This window comes from Chanodichthys erythropterus, chromosome 5 (genome assembly GCF_024489055.1).
Source record: "Chanodichthys erythropterus isolate Z2021 chromosome 5, ASM2448905v1, whole genome shotgun sequence".
In the NCBI taxonomy this organism is placed as follows: domain Eukaryota; kingdom Metazoa; phylum Chordata; class Actinopteri; order Cypriniformes; family Xenocyprididae; genus Chanodichthys; species Chanodichthys erythropterus.
In genome coordinates this window covers 17,497,722-17,516,616 of record NC_090225.1, presented here as the reverse complement: position 1 = coordinate 17,516,616, position 18,895 = coordinate 17,497,722, and the positions used below count along the sequence as shown (strand labels likewise).

At 37.7% G+C, this 18,895-nt stretch overlaps 2 protein-coding genes across 10 annotated transcripts in view; one reads left to right on the top strand and one right to left on the bottom strand.

Moving 5' to 3' along the window:
* Positions 1 to 730: 730 nt before the first annotated feature.
* Positions 731 to 10,573, bottom strand: asrgl1 (asparaginase and isoaspartyl peptidase 1). Of its 2 annotated transcripts, none has more exons than XM_067386338.1 (7): positions 10,459 to 10,573; positions 8,097 to 8,289; positions 7,849 to 7,991; positions 7,438 to 7,592; positions 3,887 to 4,008; positions 3,223 to 3,333; positions 731 to 1,713 (listed from the first exon to the last, which is right to left on the bottom strand). In XM_067386338.1, the coding sequence occupies exons 2-7, from the start codon at positions 8,281 to 8,283 to the stop codon at positions 1,499 to 1,501; spliced, it is 933 nt and encodes a 310-aa protein (XP_067242439.1). In that variant the 5' UTR covers positions 8,284 to 8,289; positions 10,459 to 10,573; the 3' UTR covers positions 731 to 1,498. The 2 variants fall into 2 exon arrangements, with proteins under 2 accessions (XP_067242439.1, XP_067242440.1); XM_067386339.1 differs by having other exon boundaries at positions 8,097 to 8,285; positions 10,459 to 10,568.
* Positions 10,574 to 11,852: 1,279 nt separating this feature from the next.
* LOC137020586 (regulating synaptic membrane exocytosis protein 1-like) overlaps positions 11,853 to 18,895 on the top strand; it is a 78,816-nt gene continuing 71,773 nt past the window's right edge. For 7 of the 8 annotated variants that reach the window (XM_067386330.1, XM_067386335.1, XM_067386334.1 and 4 more), the window contains exons 1-2: positions 11,853 to 12,147; positions 14,000 to 14,074. In XM_067386330.1, the coding sequence (XP_067242431.1) occupies positions 11,981 to 12,147; positions 14,000 to 14,074 (242 nt within the window). In that variant the 5' untranslated portion in view covers positions 11,853 to 11,980. Of the gene's footprint in view, positions 12,148 to 12,207; positions 12,317 to 13,999; positions 14,075 to 18,895 lie in introns of those variants that run through there. The other variant, XM_067386332.1, reaches the window with a different exon arrangement.

Below are 18,895 nucleotides of genomic sequence, written 5' to 3'. Positions count from 1 at the left end.
TTTGTTTAAATTTAAAATACACTTTATCTTGGGTTTTGAGACAAATCCATCCCTTTATTCTGGAGGGACTGTGAGTAAGTAGACCAAATTTCAGTGAAAAATATAGAAAATAAGGTCTCTGCAACGACTTAGGTTAAGTGACTTGATATAAAATATTGTGCCATTAACTCGCCGTCTTTATCTAAAAGTAACATGGCACCATGCACTGCGAATGTCACTGACCTCGAGGTAAATGCTGCTCTCTCTTACACTGTTTTTATAGGAGAATCATTCTTTAAATCTGAACATAAACACTGCATTTTTATGTACAACTTGAAATTGTATTTTATATATATATATATATATACTTAATATAATTATTTTTAAATGTATTTATGTTTCTGCCCATTTAAGAGTTAAATAAGACACAAAAGGACAGAGAGGTCATGACTTGTCGGTCGTGTCTTTGAGAGGACAAAAGTTGATGTTGTTTTGCATGCTCCCGTGTGGAATATTTTGAACACAAACTGACCGCCGAGGGCAGAAAAACTGGTCTTTAGGTTTTAGATCATTAAGAAGACAATTCACAGTTTGAACTTGCAAGCTGGCTTATGTGTTGACACAATAAGCAGGAGCTTGTGTATTCAAACTGTCATAAGGGCCATGTCATCTCACTATACTGTACATGAAAACAACAGAACTGATGTTATCTGTATCTGGGCTGTCATTTAAAATAGCACATAAGTGACCCACACCAACAAGTTTATTTTCAGCAAGTTTTCTCCTGAAATAATCAGTATAAATTGGTATAAATGGTGTGATGATACCATAACACCATTTAAAACATGTTACAAAGTTTCTTCTGACAGAAACTTACTCACAAAATATAGATGATTATGATAAACTGCTGCATTGTTTATTTACATGTCAAAAATTATTTATAGGCTAAAAATATTTTTGGCTGATTTAATAAGCTGCTTTCTCTTTTAGTCTTGATGAAAAAAAAAATCATACACTGAACTACTTTAGGAACGTATTATTATTTCTGTTCTTCAAAATTAGTGCACCAAGTCCACCACGACATTCTGACTTTCTCAGGCGACTTTTACAGTACATCTAAAACATATTTATCTGTAATGTTTTGCAATTTTGTAATTATTATTATTAAATTTGAACTGCCCCTTAAACACTAACTTGATTCCAAATAATATAATTTATCTCCATCTAGTGGAGAACATACAGTACTACCACTTAGGACATTTACACTGTCCTCAAAAAGGAGTATTATAATGCAGATTTGTTTTCTTTTCAAACAATCTGTGTAAGACTTGCATTTCTTTAGTGCTAGGTGTAAAGACAATCAACTTTAAATCACTTAATAGACACACAATATAACTGCCATGAGGGATGTATGTATTTACACTAACACTGATTTGCATATTTCCCTTTCTATTCAACACTTAAAAAAATATACATAAATCAACAAAAATGTACAAGACTATATGTGTGTGTGTGTTCATTATTTGTCCTCTTGTACAGGCTCAACAAAGTCTTCACCATGGTACAGCCCAAAGTGGAGTTCACCCTGCTGGGCAGCGGCCCATGACATCTGTAAACTGCTGAATCGAGCTGCCCAGGTCCCTTTGGAATCTACCACCACCACCCCGCCGAGACCCTCCACCCGCTCCTTCATATACGCAAGAGCCAGGTCACTTGCCTCCTCTGGGGTCTTCCCTAGGGAATATAGAAGAACACACACTTATTATCAAGGTATTATCATTCCAGACCTCTCTGCCAAATGTAGGTGATCATGAAGTGCATGATAAGGAATGGATCTCAGGTGAGACCAAATAAATCTTATCAACACCCTGCCCATATCAACACACATATAGGTGAGTTCAGCAAAAACTCTAGCCGTTGTGTTTCCACAGGCAAAGGGCAAAAGCATGCACACAAATCACCTCAACAGAAAACTAACTAACACTACAAAACATACCGGCTGGGTAATGAGAGGCCGTGTTATATGAAATGTACTTTTAGGTATGTACAAACAAGTTAATCTTCACATTACTGTTCAGACAGCTTCCATGTGTCTACTCTTTGCAAATGGTGCTGGAGGTGGTTTTTGAAACACATTGTAAAAGACTGGCTCAAATTGTTTTTGCTCAGACCCATGAAGTGAGCAATGTTTACCTAAAAAGACTTGAGGTCAAGCATCTTAATGAGGCCTTCAATCTCAGTTAATGTGTAGCTGAAGTAATTCAAGCTGTTTATTCACAGACTAAAATGCTGCTAGGAATCAGTCTCACAGCTATTCATGAACACATGTGAACTGGCCATTTGAGCTCATGTCAATATACCTGTTGCTTCTAAATTAGTATTACCATGCAGATTGACTTATGGTCCAAGATGTGACATTTATAGATGCCATGCAGTAATAATACTAAAACTACTGATAACAAGTGCACAGTACACAAGAAGAGAGATGTCAGTTTGTCATATGGCTAGTTTAACTTGTCTTTATATATTACGATAATTATGTCTACTATAATGTACTACGGGACGGGAATTACAGCAAAATAAACCCTGACAGGTTCATTTTGACCCCATTGATATGCAAAGCTCTTACTCTTGTGCTCAGTTATGTATTATTAATCTGTAGTTCGAGTTACTTTTTCTAGTTTTAATTTAACCTTTTTAATTACAATATTACATGTCTTTGTCAAATTTTAAGTTCTCTCCAATCCAGCTCTAGCTGTCTCTCACAAGTTCCTAAATTTCAAAAAGTGCTTTTGTTTCATTTGCTTTGGTACACAGCTTTTATAACTCGTGTTAGTGTGAAATGAAGCAATAATATGGTAGGCATGAAATGTATTTCACTATTGCCATAGACAATGATGAAATACATTACCATTTAAAGGGAGTGGTACGATCAAATATAAAGTAAAAACAGTAATATTGTGAAATATTATTACAATTTAACTTAACTTTTCTATTTTCACTTCAAACTTTTGAACAGTAGTGTATACAGTTTAGCAGTCATTCTAAAAAAAAATATTTGGCTGCTTAATATAACTGACCAATCAGAATCAAGTATTACATCGAGTGAGAAGTATAATATTCAAAGTTAAAATAAATACTCTGTGTAATAACTATGGTAATTTTGTTTGCTAAATGAGACAAAAGACACCAAAGCTTTGTTTGCTTATGCTAAATAAGTTGTGCTGATCTTGTAACACATGCCTTGCTCCATATGGAAGAGAATGAGTCTGGACAGCGTGACCTTCATAATGGCTTCCCCATGGCCTGTGGGTGAGACAGCCCCAATCTTGTTATCTGCATAGCCCCCACATCCTGAGAATCAGAGATAGAAACAAAGATCCTGAGAGAGATCTTTCCTTTACACAAACTCAGCAAACCTGTTGCTCCAGATAACCATCCACCTATTTGAGGCAAACCATGATAATATTCACTGCACAACAGAGAATAAAGCATCTGTCTTTTTTTCCATTTTTGCTTATTTACTTATTAAGCAGACAATACCAGCTCTTTTTCTATCATTAACTAGTGTGTGTGTTTCCTTAGAGAATGTACAGTATGTGGAGGGTGCTGTGCTGTCTGTGGTTTGAATATTAACTCAGCAGGCAACAAGCTCTCATGAGCAGCTGAAACACACATCATTGCATGTTCAAAGGTCAAAGTTCAATTCCCGTCACACCAGCAAGTTTAGTCAAATCAAAGGTGTAATTTTTCAATATTAAAATACATTCTTTTAATTCAGCTTCATACTCAGAAACAGCAATGAGTAAGCCATTTGTAGGCTGACTCCTCCAAAATTAATTGTAAACACTGGAGCTATGTGGTGCAAATCAAATCAAGGCCCTTTACATAGCAGGTTTGGATTTACCAACACACGGCGTGTCTCCCACACGTCCCTCCATTTTATTTATCATTCCACCAGTGGATGTAGCACAAGCAATGTTTCCGTCTATGTCCACAGCTACTGCACCTACAGTTCCCATCTTGCCCCTGAAACACACACACAAAAAAGTAGCTTTAAAAAACACACACAAACAAAATAGCTTACTTATTGTGGTAACAAAGGAATAGCTGACAAGAAAGAAAGAAAGAAAGAAAGAAAGAAAGAGAAAGAAAGAAAGAAAGAAAGAAAAAGAAAGAAAGAAAAAGAAAGAAAGAAAAAGAAAGAAAGAAAGAAAGAAAGAAAGAAAGAAAGAAAGAAAAAGAAAGAAAGAAAGAAAGAAAGAAAGAAAGAAAGAAAGAAAGAAAGAAAGAAAGAAAGAAAGAAAGAAAAAGAACAAATGTCTACTGTTGCTACTGACAGTACATACACGGCATGCTGCTGCTGTACAATATAGAATATGTGAATTACCCGTAGCAGATCTAAACAGGTGGAGGGTTTCTGAAAGTGTGCTGTAAACTGCTAAAGCACATGTTGACCAAGTATTTGAAAGTTGAGCAGCAAGCTTATGGCTACTGATACAGCAGGAACAAATCAGCTGTGCCCTATGGAGAATAACTGCAAGCATTGAAGAGAACTCAATGCGGTACTCAAATACTGTGATAGATCGTTTCTGTGCGCACACACAGAAAGCCGACTCTCAGACAGCACACGAGTACAGAACTGATTTCTCTTTCACGTCTTCTTGAGCAAATACACACGAAATGTCAGAATGCCCGTCTTGATGAGTATCTACATAAAATAGTTGGTTATGACTTATGTTATGTGAATGTAAACAGTTAAGAAAATATCAGATTTCTTTCAATACGAATACATGTTTTTAAATGAATTCGTGAATTAGGCCCTAAAGTGACAGCAGCCTCATATACCTTCTCTTTCCTTCTGTTAGTAATGTTAATCAAACAACAAAAGAAAAAGTGAGAATAACTCACTGTTCTTAACTAAACAACTTCTGTAGCTTTAGGTATCTGTTTACTTATTACTTTTTACAGTAATACGGTTTTCATATGCACTGTAGAGTACTGTTTATTTAATTTGCAGTTTATTTTATTTAATTTTTTTGTTCTATTGTATTTATTTGCGTTATTGCTTGTAATTTGTTTATTCTTATTTTATTATTGACTGTTTACTGTTTACTTGTCTTTAATGTTAACTTTAACTTTATATTAGTTAGACTAGTATTAGTAAATTGGTAAAAAAATTTCACTGGTGTCTAAAATGTTATTTATTTAGGTGGGGCCAGTCAATGTTTTGCCTGGGCAAGTAAATATCTGATCTACTGATCCTGACCAGGCCAGTAGAAAAAAAAAAACTGCAGAAAGACTGTTATCATTATATAATTTATAAAATGTTTGTGTTGAATTGGTACCAATGTAAGCGATAGGCTAATTTTGACTTACTATATAGTAATATAGTGGTGCTGATTTTCAAAGAGGCACTATTTAGGCAATGGTCTCTTGCTATACATTCTCACTCAGGACTTATCCCCCTTGAGGATGAAACCTTAGAACTGCCCCTGGTGTGCCATCTGGAGTTTCATGATAGAAATTTATATATACATTTGAAGTAAATGCACAGAATATGGAAAACTACTGACTTTCCTTTAACATTTTTCTTTTTCAATGAACATATGTACAGTATCTCACAAAAGTGAGTACACCCCTCACATTTCAGCAACCATTTTAGTATATCTTCTCAAGGGACAATACTATCGAAATGAAACTTGGATATATTTTAGAGTAGTCAATGTGCTGCTTGCATAGCAGTATAGATTTACTGTCCTCTGAAAATAACGTAACATACAGCCATTATTGTTAAGATAGCTGGCAACAAAAGTGAGTACACCCTAAGTGATAACAGTTGTATGTTGTTTAACCATGCAAAGCCACATGTCCTATTCATCATGTTCATGTTTTTGTCTGCTTGACAAGACCATACAAATGTGTGGATCTTGTATTAGAGCAGTTAAAATTTGGTGCTTCGAGTACAATTCTCTCATACTGGTCACTGGATGTTCAACATGGCACCTCATGGCAAAGAACTCATTGAGGATTTGAGAATTAGAATTGTTGCTCTCCACAAAGATGGCCTAGGCTATAAGAAGATCGGTAACACCCTGAAACTGAGTTACAGTACAGTGGCCAGGGTCACACAGAGGTTTTTCAAAATGGGTTTCCACTCGGAACAGGCCAAAGAAGTTGAATCAAAGAAGTTGAGTCCTCGTGCTGTGCGTGAGGTGCAGAAGTTTGTTCCAAAAACAGATGCATGAGTGCTGCCAGCATTGCTTTAGAGGTTGCAGAAGCGGAAGGTCAGCTTGTCAGTGCTCAGACCATACGCCGCACACTGCAACAAGTCGGTTTGCATGGCCGTCGTCCCAGAAGGAAGCCTCTTCTGAAGCTGGCTAACAAGAAAGCCTGCAAACAGTTTGCTGAAGACAGCCTGTCCAAGAGCATGAATTACTGGAACCATGTCCTGTGGTCTGATGAGACTAAGATAAACTTGTTTGGCTCAGATGGTGTCCACCCTGGTGAGAAGTACCAAGAAAACTGTGTCTTGCCTACAGTCAAGCATGATGGTGGTAGCATCATGGTCTGGGGCTGCATGATTGCTGCTGGTACTGAGGAGCTCTGCTTTATTGAGGAAAACATGGATTCCAATATGTACTGTGACATTCTGAAGCAGAACATGATGCCCTTCCTTCAGAAACTGGGCTGAACAGCATGATAATGACCCCAAACACACCGCCAAGATGACAACTGCCTTGCTGAGGAGGCTGAAGGTGATGGAGTAGCCAAGTATGTCTCCAGACCTGAACCCTATTGAGCACATGTTGGGCATTCTCAAGCAGAAGGTGGAGAAGTGCCATGTGTCTAACATCCAGCAGCTCCGTATGTCATTATGGAGAAGTGGAAGAGGATCCCAGTAACAACCTGTGCAGCTCTGGAGAATTCCATGCCCAGGAGGATTAATGCAGTGCTAAATAACAATGGTGCTCACACAAAATATTGACACTTTGCACAGTTTTGAAATGTTCACTTGACATACTCACTTTTGTTGCCAGTTATTTAGACAATAATGGCTGTATGTTGAGTTATTTTCAGAGGACAGTAAATCTGTACTACTATACAAGCTGCATATTGTCTACTCTAAAGTATATCCAATTTTGTCCCTTGAGAACATATAATAAAATGGTTGCTGAAATGTGAGGGGTGTACTCACTTTTGTGAGATACTGTATATGAATGTACAGTATGTATGTGTTTTTGTGCTGACATAATATGGATGTTAATATGGACATTACAAGCAAGCAAGAAAGTCACTAGTTTGAAGCAACATGAAGGTAAATGATGACAGAGATGAACTATCCCTTTAACTATTGTTGTGACTCTTTTCTTAGTAGAAGTTCTAGACATTACACATCTTATGCCAAAAACATTATGTCAGCACTTTGTACCAGTTTTCATTACATAAAAGCTTTACATTTGGCATTCCACAGGGTTGGCATCTGGCCCCAGGTTCTTCTTCCAGCGCATCTTGGCATAGTCTGTGATCAATGACTCCTCAGGCACTTCTGGTACACCCATGCTTCTGGCAAACTTAGAGGCCCCTTCAGCCGTCAGACACAAGTGGTTGGTCTCCAGAGAGAGGACAGATATCATTCATATTATTAATTTGACTATTTGAAATGTTCTAAAATCATCTAATGATTGCATTCAATGTATGCAAAAAACATCTGATAGCATATAGCCTAGTATTCCTTAATTATGTAGTACTGTGTATCACTTAGTTTTTTAATCTTGGTAACTGTAGATTACTCAAAACTAAATCTCCCATGGTGTTCATGTACAGTGTTTTGAGAATACAGGTATGCAATGCATTTTACAACAATACCTTTTCCATGACAAGCCTTGCCAGTTGAACTGGATTAGCCACTCTTCTGACTGCTGACACAGCTCCGCTAGCTAGAGTCCTGCCATCCATCACAAGTGCATCCATCTCTACCTCCCCCTTCACATTTAGCACTGACCCCCGACCTATGACATTTGGGCATAACCCGAGTTTTCTTTTTATCGTGGATGTTGTTTTAGGAATTAGACATGAAATATGAATTTAATTGAATATATGATTATTATGAGTACCTGCATTGAATCTTGGGTTGTTCTCCATCAAGGTCACTGCTTCAACCACAGCATCCATGGCACTTCCACCCTTCTGGAGGATGACATACCCAGTCCTGGCTGCTTCTTTCACACCAATAGTAGAGAGCTCAGCTCTTTCCTTAGGGATATGACCAGCACCTCCATGCACCACCACTACAGGCAGCATATCTGACTACAAATACAAAAATAGCAAATATATTCTTGGTATAGCACAATGAAATGAAAATGGACAAGTCTTATTTTTTTATGGAATAATATTGCAGTATCTATTATAAATTGATTTATACATGCACATCATTATTTACTTATTTTTTAATTCATGTGCATTAGTAATCTTTAATCAAAGTAATTTCCCCTTCTTGCAGTGACATCTCTTTTCTGATTACGGGTTTACTGGAGCGAGGACGGGACAACCTGCCACTCACATGAGATCACAGCAATAGCAAACTACAACGATTCAACAATCCACTCAATTCCTACTGATCAATACCCGAAAACCAAGTCCTGCCCTAACCTTTTTTTGGCACATGATATGAGGATTTAAAAATTCTTTATAGCATATATTTTTGTGATTATACTTTGTCAAATATTTGGATATACTGTAGATAAAAATATTACACTTTTTTGTTTGATTGTTGTCATTCGAAAAAAAAAAAAAAAATAAGGGAAGATTTATCTAGGTAAAAATATGTTAAATTTATGGTGAATTTTATGATTTTATATAGTAAATTTAATTTACATAAAAGTAAAAGGAGTAACTCTAAATCGTGTTTTAAGGTCTTTATGGTTGAATTTCTTATGTTTGACTCTCTTAAATGTATTGAAAACAAAAATCTAGTTATTGTAGTTGAAGAGTTCAAGTTAATTGAAAGGTAAGTAATGAAAGTTACTCCATATTTACTTGTGTATTTAACTGTGTAATAGGAATATAACACTCGCAATCGTTCTGTTCACACAGAAAAAAAAAAAAGTGTTACAATTGTACCTTTAGGGGTAACGTTACAGTTTGCCGCTGGGGCAGTAGGACATTTTTGTAACTTTTTTACTTCTAAAAAGGTATTAGTACCGTAAGGTACGTATTTGTACTCTAAAGCCCTATTCGGGATTAGTTTTACGTGGGGAGGTGGAGTAAAGTAATTTTACCTCAGGATGTCTGTAATATTAATTGGCCAATTCGCACGGGACAAGACATCTCAGTAAAACCAGTCTATGAGTAAAACTAGCAGAAGTGGGAGGGGTAACTCGATTTACGCACAGCCGTCACCTCCCTGTCGTCATGTGGGTATACGTTGCTTCCTGATACAATTTGCGAAAACACATATAATCTAAATATATAAACTATAAATAACAGTTAGGTCCGATTTATTAATTAAATTCTGATTGGATTATGATGGTAATAGGCACTTAGCTAAAGATAAAATTAGTTTTGTGCCTCTGACAGTTGCTTCGATCTTCTTTTTGCTCTGAATGGTATGTAGAAAATACTTGAGGTTTGCCACAGACTTGTCCCACCACCTACAACACAAATTAATGTTTCTTCAAGTGCTTCCATGCTTGAAAAATGCAAAGAAAACTACTTTTAAAAAGGAAATGACGGAATTTTACCGTACATATTTACAGCGGGTCTATTCGGACGGGATTAGTATTACCTGAGGTATTTTTTTTCCGGACCTTTTTACAGAAGGTAAAAGTCGCCGTAATCTTTACTGACATTGTCCGTAATGATTACCGAGATGGCACATTCGGACGGGACTAAAATCACTGACAAGCTCTGGTAATAATTACTTTACCCCCACCTCCCCATGTAAAACTAATCCCGTCCGAATAGGGCTTATGGTACTAATATGTACCTTTTGGGAGTAAAAAAGGTACAAAGATGTCTTTTTAAGGGTACTGGCCCAGCGACAAGCTGTTGTACCCTAAAGGTACAATTTTAACACTTTTTTTTCTGTGTTGGCTTGAATAATATTTTTTATGATCGTTTGACCTAGAGATGTTAAACCAGCTTCAAAATACATAATATTAGCTATTCTTTCCGTTACATGAGGCTAAATTTTGACTATTAGACCAGAGGATGAATACACATGAGTAACGTTACTGTATAAACAGGTGAAATCCACATACTGAACGGCTATAATATTAGTTCATTTACAATGCCATGTCAAATTGCGTTAGTTATTTAGTTTACAAGCTGTAATCAGCCCTGACATCCCGTCATTAAATAAAATGTAAGGAGAATGTAAAAAAAAAATAACTGTCAACCGATGAACAAATCCAAATGCATGCGCACGTGTCCACGTATGCATAACATTAAAAATTATATTTACCAAGGGTTACTCACCAGATTAACAACAGGAACATAAAAACACAGATCGCAGAAGTACGTTGGACGCTGTAACGTTACATGAAGTCACGAGGACATGAGTCTAGCCTATGGAGACTACAGACGCCATGGCTGCTACAGAGAAAACACCAAAATAAAAGTCTCCTCAAAGCAATCGCCTCAGAGTTTAGTTAATTAGTAATAAAAGCTAAAATCTGAAGGGTTGTGGCCTTCCAAGAACTAAGGGAGTCCATATGCATCTTTAGCTTTAATACAGACAATATGGAATATCTGTTTTTAAAATGCATAAACTATATAATTTTTCACACACAACAACTTTGAAGACTAATTTTTAACAGTATTGGTCAGCATCTAATTAGCCAATTAATTATCATTTATTTATTAATAATTTATATAGGCCTATTATGTATTTATTGTATATATTATGTATATTAAGTTGTTTTAAAATATGTTCAAGTAAAAAAAAAATGTAGTTTAAACTAATTAATAATATATATATATATATATTTTTTTTTTCCATATAAAACTACATCAGTCACAAATTACCCTCACGTTTTGTCTCAGAAGGTCATTTTACCTTACGTGTTTCCCAAAACTGCTGTGCAAATGTGTTATGAAACACCCCCTGAAATAGTGCCAGAGCTAAACCATTTGTCACCTCATATAGGATAGCGTGAACTTATTTTAAAGAATATACATTAATGATCAAGATAATTAAGCTTAAGTGTCCCACTTAACCAGTTGTCCCAATTTACCCGTAGCTATTAGTCTAATTAGGCCTATGTGATTTTTCTTTTCTTTTTTTTTTTTTACGACAAGTCCGTGTTTCTAAGTGTGCATTATTAGCTACATTTTAGACACTCATCTGTTGTGCCCTGACTTTACACAACTTGTACTTGCAACGCGTTGTTCTCAATCTCATCCACGAGCTGGCTCGGTGAATATCAAAGCGTCGGCTGCTGGTGGATGCGCGTCATCAGCGCGCTGTGATTGGAGAGCGAAAATAGGATGCTGTGCGCGCGTACAGTGAGCCCCCATTCTCAAATGAGAGTGCGCGCGGCCGTCTCGAGGAGGCGTGCGCGCGCTTGAGGGGCTGCGGTCCCATTGACTATTCCGTCTCCCTGACAGCGGCAGCATCAGCAGCAGCAGCGCGAGCTCGGAAAACAGAGCGCCGCGCGGACTCCGCCTTTGCTCCCATCATCCCACCCGAGAGCCCGAGCTCCGAGGCGGCTTCATCAACAAGCGCAAGACCCCCCTCGTCGACTCGCACATATCCCGCGGATCAGATATGGACTACCCTTAACTGGACCTGGAGGGGAGAGGCAGGCGGGCGGGCGGGGGGTGGGGGGGAGAGAAACAGGAGAAAAAGCCGTATGGGAAGAGAAGCACAACCGTGGGTGCCTGCCGCAACGATGAACGGTTCGCCACGCTCGCGACAACCGCAGATAAGCCATCGGACTATGTCCTGAATAGCGGTTTACATAGCTGGGATTGTGCACCGATCATACAGGGGTAAAATATGTCCGCCTCGGTGGGGCCCCGCGGTGGCCCTCGCCCACCCACAAAGCAGATCTCCATGCCCGAACTACCGGACCTCAGTCACCTCACCGAGGAGGAGAGGAAAATTATCATGGCTGTGATGGTTCGGCAGAGGGAGGAAGAGGAGAAGGATGAGGCCATGCTCAAGTAAGACATCACGCTTTACAGGGAGCCTGTAGTATTCGTGCTGCTTCTGGAGACCAAAAGGCAAACAGCTTGTGATGGTTTCTGTAGGTGCATCTGTTTGCCATAGCCTACTAATAAAGCCATCAGGCTTTACGCCTGCACCTGAGCTCCAGTCTGTGTGTGTGAGTGGGTGAGTCTGGCCATGTCCACTTTTTCCATCCTTATGGACACCTGTCATGGATGAGCACTGCTATGTGTGTATTCATACACATCCATATGAACCAAGCTTGTTAGATGTCTAATGAATTGCAATGAATGGCCAGGTGACTGGTCACAGGTGTAGCTTTTAAAGAGAGAGAGGGGTGTGTCGACAAGAACTAAATAACTACAACCCTGATATTTTACACCTCTCTTTGTGATGGATTAATTTCAGGCGGCACACTTGTCATGTCACATATTTATTTGACTCATCGAACATTTTTAAAATAGGTTAGTGAACGTTTTTCTACACTATCCACCACCAGTGTCAGGATTCCTGCCTGGTCACGACAATATTTCCGTGCCTCGTCATCATGACCGTCAGGATCCTTAACCCATTCATTGAAATCTTCCCTGATTGCATTGAGCATCACTCACAGCTTGAGTAAAAGTAGTCATAGCTTTGTATTTGTATCTGTTTAATCTTTTCTTTTCTTTTCTTTTCTTTTCTTTTCTTTTCTTTTCTTTTCTTTTCTTTTCTTTTCTTTTCTTTCTTGTTAGATCCTCTTAATAATAATATCCCCTTAATATGAACTTTATTTATATAGGACCTTTCATACAAATAATTCAGCCTGTTACAATATAAATAACTTATTACAATAAGCACCAAGTACTTCATGTGAAAACCATTAAAAATCTGTAGGGAACTCCTTTATGACAGGCACTTGTCAGGGATTTACATGTAGGATGGTTTATAAAGATTTATTCTGAAGAGCCATTTGTGGTTCATCAGTGTTGTTATCATGAGTGTGAAGATGTTTCTTGGCTTCCTGTCCACCTGCCATTTAGAGGCCATCATTGCTCATATTACATTAGTTGTTGGCCACCTTAAGATTTGAAATCAGATTTATGCATCTCAGATTGGTTCACTGAGCAGCTACAATCAATAACTTAACCACTTCTTGTTCTATATTTCTCATAGGAAATTGTTATGCAAATATTTATTTTCGCAGCCTTTGTGTATACATCTTTGTCACTAAAATCGTCAAGGTAAATGCATTGTTTTTATATGGTTAAAGCCACAGGTGAAATGATATACTGTACAGTTTCAGTCACACAGTATTTCTTATAGAGAGAAGAAACGGACCTTCACGTAATTTGTCTCTTTGCACATACTGATAAACAACCTCTGATTTTCATTTGCTCTGTGTGTTATGAGACCGTTTGAATGGCAAACAGTTCCTCACTCTTAAAGAAACTTCTGTCCTGAAGCGGAAGCTAGAGGTCGACCTCACAACAGAAACACAGCAATACTTTGTGTGCTAGCTTAAAGGGACAGTTCTCCCAAAAATGAAACTTCTGTCATTTTTACCCATGCCATTACAAACCTGTATGACTTACTTTCTTCTGTGGAATATAAAAGAGGAAACGTTTGGAAAAATGCCTCAGTGTTTATTTTTGTCCTCTTTTATTTATCTTCTTTTGTGTTCCACAGACAGAATGCTTATTTTGGGGTGAACTATCCCTTTAAAAATAATATTGCAGAATTGTTTACAAAAGCAGATTTTGTCTAACTCAAATTTCATTTCAGTTAAAAAAAAAAAAAAACATTTTACGCAAAAGAGCTAAGATTTCTGAGAGATTTACTGTCACTATCTAAAATGTGTTTGTACAGAGAGGAGAAGCCCATACAAGCAAAAACAGTGAACCTGGTCGGGAACAAGAAACCACCTCAGCAGAACGACATCAGGTAAGCATCTCAATCAAGTTTACCTGCAGTTAATAAATAGCCAAATGATAGACATTGTAGTGGCCATTGTCATGTTATGTTCTAATTGATAGTGTTTGACTGTGGTTTTTATAAATGTCATACAATGAAGCCTTGACAAAATGTAGGAGTCTTACATGGTAGTGAATGAAAGGTCAAGCTTTACCTCAAGAAGTGTTGTTTGCTGGTACGTTCTTGCAGCTGTAGGGTTTGTAAAGAATGAAGTTGGAGAGGTGTGTCTAAAAATGAGACGTAACGTATAACGCATCGTGCATGTTGTTGTGACATTCTTTAATACTTTAAATGACTGCTTTGTATGTTTTCTTTTAACTTGCTCATTGGGGTCACAATGAAGTTGCTGAGAGTGGTGGCACTGCGTTGTAAATCAAAACCTTTCTCAGAGTCGCATTATTTTTTTCCTGCAAAAACAAGAATACAAATCCTGGCACCTGTGGTGGTGCTTTAGAGTGCTGACAGAGTAATATTTAAGCTGTGTTAAATTATTTATGCACACCAGTATTGCCCTGGTTCTCTCAGCCGAAGAATAAAAGAACTGCGGTGTGGTTCATATCAACAGATAGAGTATATCTCTCTCACACTCGCTCTCTGTGGTCTCTGGAGGAGTCCGAGGATCAGAAAGGCTTAGGATTACGGGGCAAGTTGGCCAAAGCACATCTGTTTCTGTGTGGAGTCCCTGGATGTGGTCACTTGCGGTGTCATCAGCCTGACCAAGAACTTGCTCCAATAGAGCTCTGCAGTGATTATGTATTTTTGTAGGCCAACCCGGAAGTTAGCATCACGCTAGTTCCATTTGACAAAAACCCAATAGTATTTTTTAATTGTAGAAAATAAACTGTGACCAACAAAAATTTTATGATTCTTACATGATAATATTCACAAATGAACATAGCTTTTATGAATTTTGAAGCCTAAATACAATGGTCAGAAGTGAACAGCTAAACAGCTAGGCTATAAACAAACTACACCATTTGCCACATGACTTCATCGTCACAACCATTAAAGGGATAGTTCACCCAAAAATGAAAAATCCCCCCATTTACTACCATAGTTGGAAAAATAAATAGTATGGTAGTCAGTGGGGGACGTGATCTGTTTGGTTACTGACATTCTTCCAAATATCTTCCTTTGTGTTCAGCAGAACAAAGAAATTCATACAGTTTTGGAACAACTTGAGGGTGAGTAAATGATGACAGAATTTTCATTTATGGGTGAACTATCCCTTTAACTCTTTCAGTCTATTTTAAAAACTTCTTCCCTGAAAGTTTGAGTTAGAATAATTTGCAATAGTTTGATTATAAACATACTGAGGCTGTAAAAAAATGACTAGTGAATAAATGAGTTTTCCTGTTCGGCGTAATGATGTTTTATGTCCCCAGCAACCTTTGTAGTCCCATTTAGCCAATTATTAGACTAGTAAAAGTTTTTTAAAAATCGCAAAGAGGTATTACTGATCTATTTGATGTCGTAGAATAAAACATGAACGTATCTTGAGCTTGTGTTAACCACAAACCTTATTTCAGGCATTTAATAATAAAAAAAACCCACTGACTTCAGGACAATGGAACTGGAAGTGCTAAAATGTGAACTCGTTTTAATTGGCCTACAAAAATACGTCATCCCTGCAGCATTTTATTGACTTAAGCCAAAATGCAATTGTGCTGTTTATCATTGTTATTATCATCATTGCACCATACGCAGAATGTATTCGATCAGTTACACCTACCAGAGACTTCTGGCATAGAAATGTTGTTGTTGAGCAAGAGATTTAGAAGATGGGGTGTATTTGAGTCAGGTCTATTCTACTAAAGATCAAACAGAGAGTTGCTCTTATTGTAATCTTATTCTTTTAAGCCCCACTCCTCCTCTAGCCTGTGCTTCTGGCTTAGACACAAGAACTGACAAAAAGCCTTTAAAAAGAGGAGGAATACATGAATAGATAAATAATTAAATGCACAGGCATATCACGCAGTAGTGACTTTTAATAGCGCCCTAGTCCATACATTAGCACCCACTGGAGAACAAGCCTTCCGAACCCATTTGCTCTCACCCACCAGCAGGCCTCAGAAGGATGAGCTTGAGCTCACGGGTTGGCATGTGCTAAAGTCATGCTCCTAATTCTCCCGCTCCCACTCAATTACTCTCTCACTTGTTCAGTCAGTGGCCCGACTGCATTACACAGCGTGTCTTTTGCAGACCTCTGCATACAGATGCTGGAGTGGTCGTGGGTTTGATTGCTGTGCATTTTATGTGACCTACTCAAATTGAGATGTTTAAACTGAATGATGCAGCTTAACTCTGAACTGCATTGGCATAATGTTAGCTGAGTTTGCAAGCAAGCTAGCCTTCAATAATAAAAACTTGAGTAGTGTTGTAAATTCTGCTGATTTAAATATACCACCAAGGTAACGTTGTGTATAGCTCGCTAACATTGATGAGATTTTATTGAAGAATATGGTTTGTTGTGTGAATGATTGGTGATTGGTTAAAATGGAATGAAAATTGTAATCACTGTATGCCATTGTTTTTGCATAGAATTTGTGCCTTTTAATTTTTAACTTAAATCATAGTTAATAATTTCCAGATAATAATGAAAACTTACCTGGATAGTGCAGCAAAATGTTATTTTTTTCCCTGATGTTTAATGTGTCATATATTCATAATGATACATTTTATAGATAGATTGATTAATTGGTTGATAGATTGATAGATAGTAAGCATCTGTTTGAGACAAAACTTTATTTTTTTCCCCCATGTTTAATCAAAAACTCATACAATGCATCAGATAATGAACGCTCTGAAACAAAAGTTGTTTGAGTATTCTAATTAAATGTATGAATAGGCCCACATAAACATGTCAGCATATCCTGTTTAGAGTTGAATGCTGCTCTGAGGTGTGTGTGTGTGTGTATGTGTAAATGCTGTGTTTCTTCACAACAAGGAGAGTGGGGAGTCCATCTGTTCCTCCAGTTGGTTAACTGTGCTAGGACACACACACACACTCTCATTTCCTCACCAACTCACAAAAATATGCAGTCAAGCCGACAGGGACCCCTCACTATGCACTGCAATAATACACCCATCCTTGCACCGTAGTGTCAGCGACTCAGGCTGTTTAGGGCACAAATGTTTTGGTGGATAATCGGTCTGCGAGGGAAGTAAGACCTTTTAACATAGAAACACAGTTGGGGAGTATATTGCGAGCTGACTACACACAAACACGGGGTATAGAAGTTCCCCATAGCAGGGTCAGAGGGCACGTTTCTGCGATTTAGGTTATGTGACACCAACAAATACTCTCCTGACATAGTGGATCTGCTCCTGGCATTGGCCGGGATGAACTGGAACAACTGGAAATGTGAAAGGTGCCCTAGAATTTTTTTTTTAAAAGATGTAATATAAGTCTAAGGTGTCCCCTGAATGTGTCTGTGAAGTTTCAGCTCAAAATACCCCATAGATTTTTTTAAATTAATTTTTTTAACTGCCTATTTTGGGGCATAATTAGAAATGAGCCGATTCAGGGTGTGTGGCCCTTTAAATCTGGTGCTCCACACCCCAAGAACTCGCGCTTGCCTTAAACAACATAAAAAAAGTTCAAACAGCTAATATAACCCTCAAAATGGATCTTTACAAAGTGTTTGTCATGCAGCATGTCTAATCGCGTAAGTACAGTATTTATTTTGATGTTTACATTGATTCTGAATGAGTTTGAGGCTATGCTCCGTGGCTAACGGCTAATGCTACACTGTTGGAGAGATTTATAAAGAATGAAGTTGTTTATGAATTATACAGACTGCAAGTGTTTAAAAATGAAAATAGCGATGGCTCTTGTCTCCATGAATACAGTAAGAAACGATGGTAACTTTAACCACATTTAACAGTACATTAACAACATGCTAACGAAACATTTAGAAAGACAAATATCACTAAAAATATCATGTTATCATGAATCATATCAGTTATTATTGCTCCATCTGCCATTTTTTGCTATTGTCCTTGCTTGCTTACCTAGTCTGATGATTCAGCTGTGCACAGATCCAGATGTTAATACTGGCTGCCCTTGTCTAATGCCTTTCATAATGTTGGGAACATGGGCTGGCATATGCAAATATTGGGGGCGTACACCCCGACTGTTACGTAACAGTCTGTGTTATGTTGAGATTCGCCTGTTCTTCAGAGGTCTTTTAAACAAATGAGATTTATATAAGAAGGAGGAAACAATGGAGTTTGAGACTCACTGTATGTCGTTTCCATGTACTGAACTCTTGTTATTTAACTATGGTGAGGTAAATTCAATTTTTGAATCTAGGGCACCTTTAAATTGAGTAGCACATAATGTTTTGTATTCAGGAAATGATTTAATATGTCAGTAAAATAATAATTAAATTGTAAGGATGATGATTAATTGATCCTAAAATGACTGAAGAGATGCAGGCAGCGGTGAGTGAAGCATCCTTTGCTGTCTGCCTGATATTTCCAGATCAACAATGTGTCATGATCATTACCGCCAACCCTCCGTTGAGAATTTGTCCCATGGAGATGCCAACATGTAGCTTGTGTAGGCATGCTGGGACATTTTCTTTGCCCAACACCTCCACTTCTCTTAGTAATTTTGTTGCTAAAATTGTCTATCCTCCATCCATTGTCTGTCCTCTAAATGAGAGCTTTTGGAATTGAGATTTGATGGATATGTCTCTACATAGCATTCCATAATTGTTGGATCCAAAACCAAGTGAGCTATCTACAGTATTTACACCATAGCTACCACAATAATTTAATAATTAT

What these genes read in the sequence shown, in the direction of transcription:
- asrgl1 (XM_067386338.1), bottom strand. Translation starts at nt 8,283, where the DNA reads ATGCTGCCTGTAGTGGTGGTGCATGGAGGTGCTGGTCATATCCCTAAG. An exon ending in GGGAGACACGCCGTGTGTTG is followed by an intron (nt 3,334 to 3,886) that starts GTAAATCCAAAC and finishes TCTGATTCTCAG; the next exon opens with GATGTGGGGGCTATGCAGAT. An exon ending in TCTCTTCCATATGGAGCAAG is followed by an intron (nt 1,714 to 3,222) that starts GCATGTGTTACA and finishes TATATTCCCTAG; the next exon opens with GGAAGACCCCAGAGGAGGCA.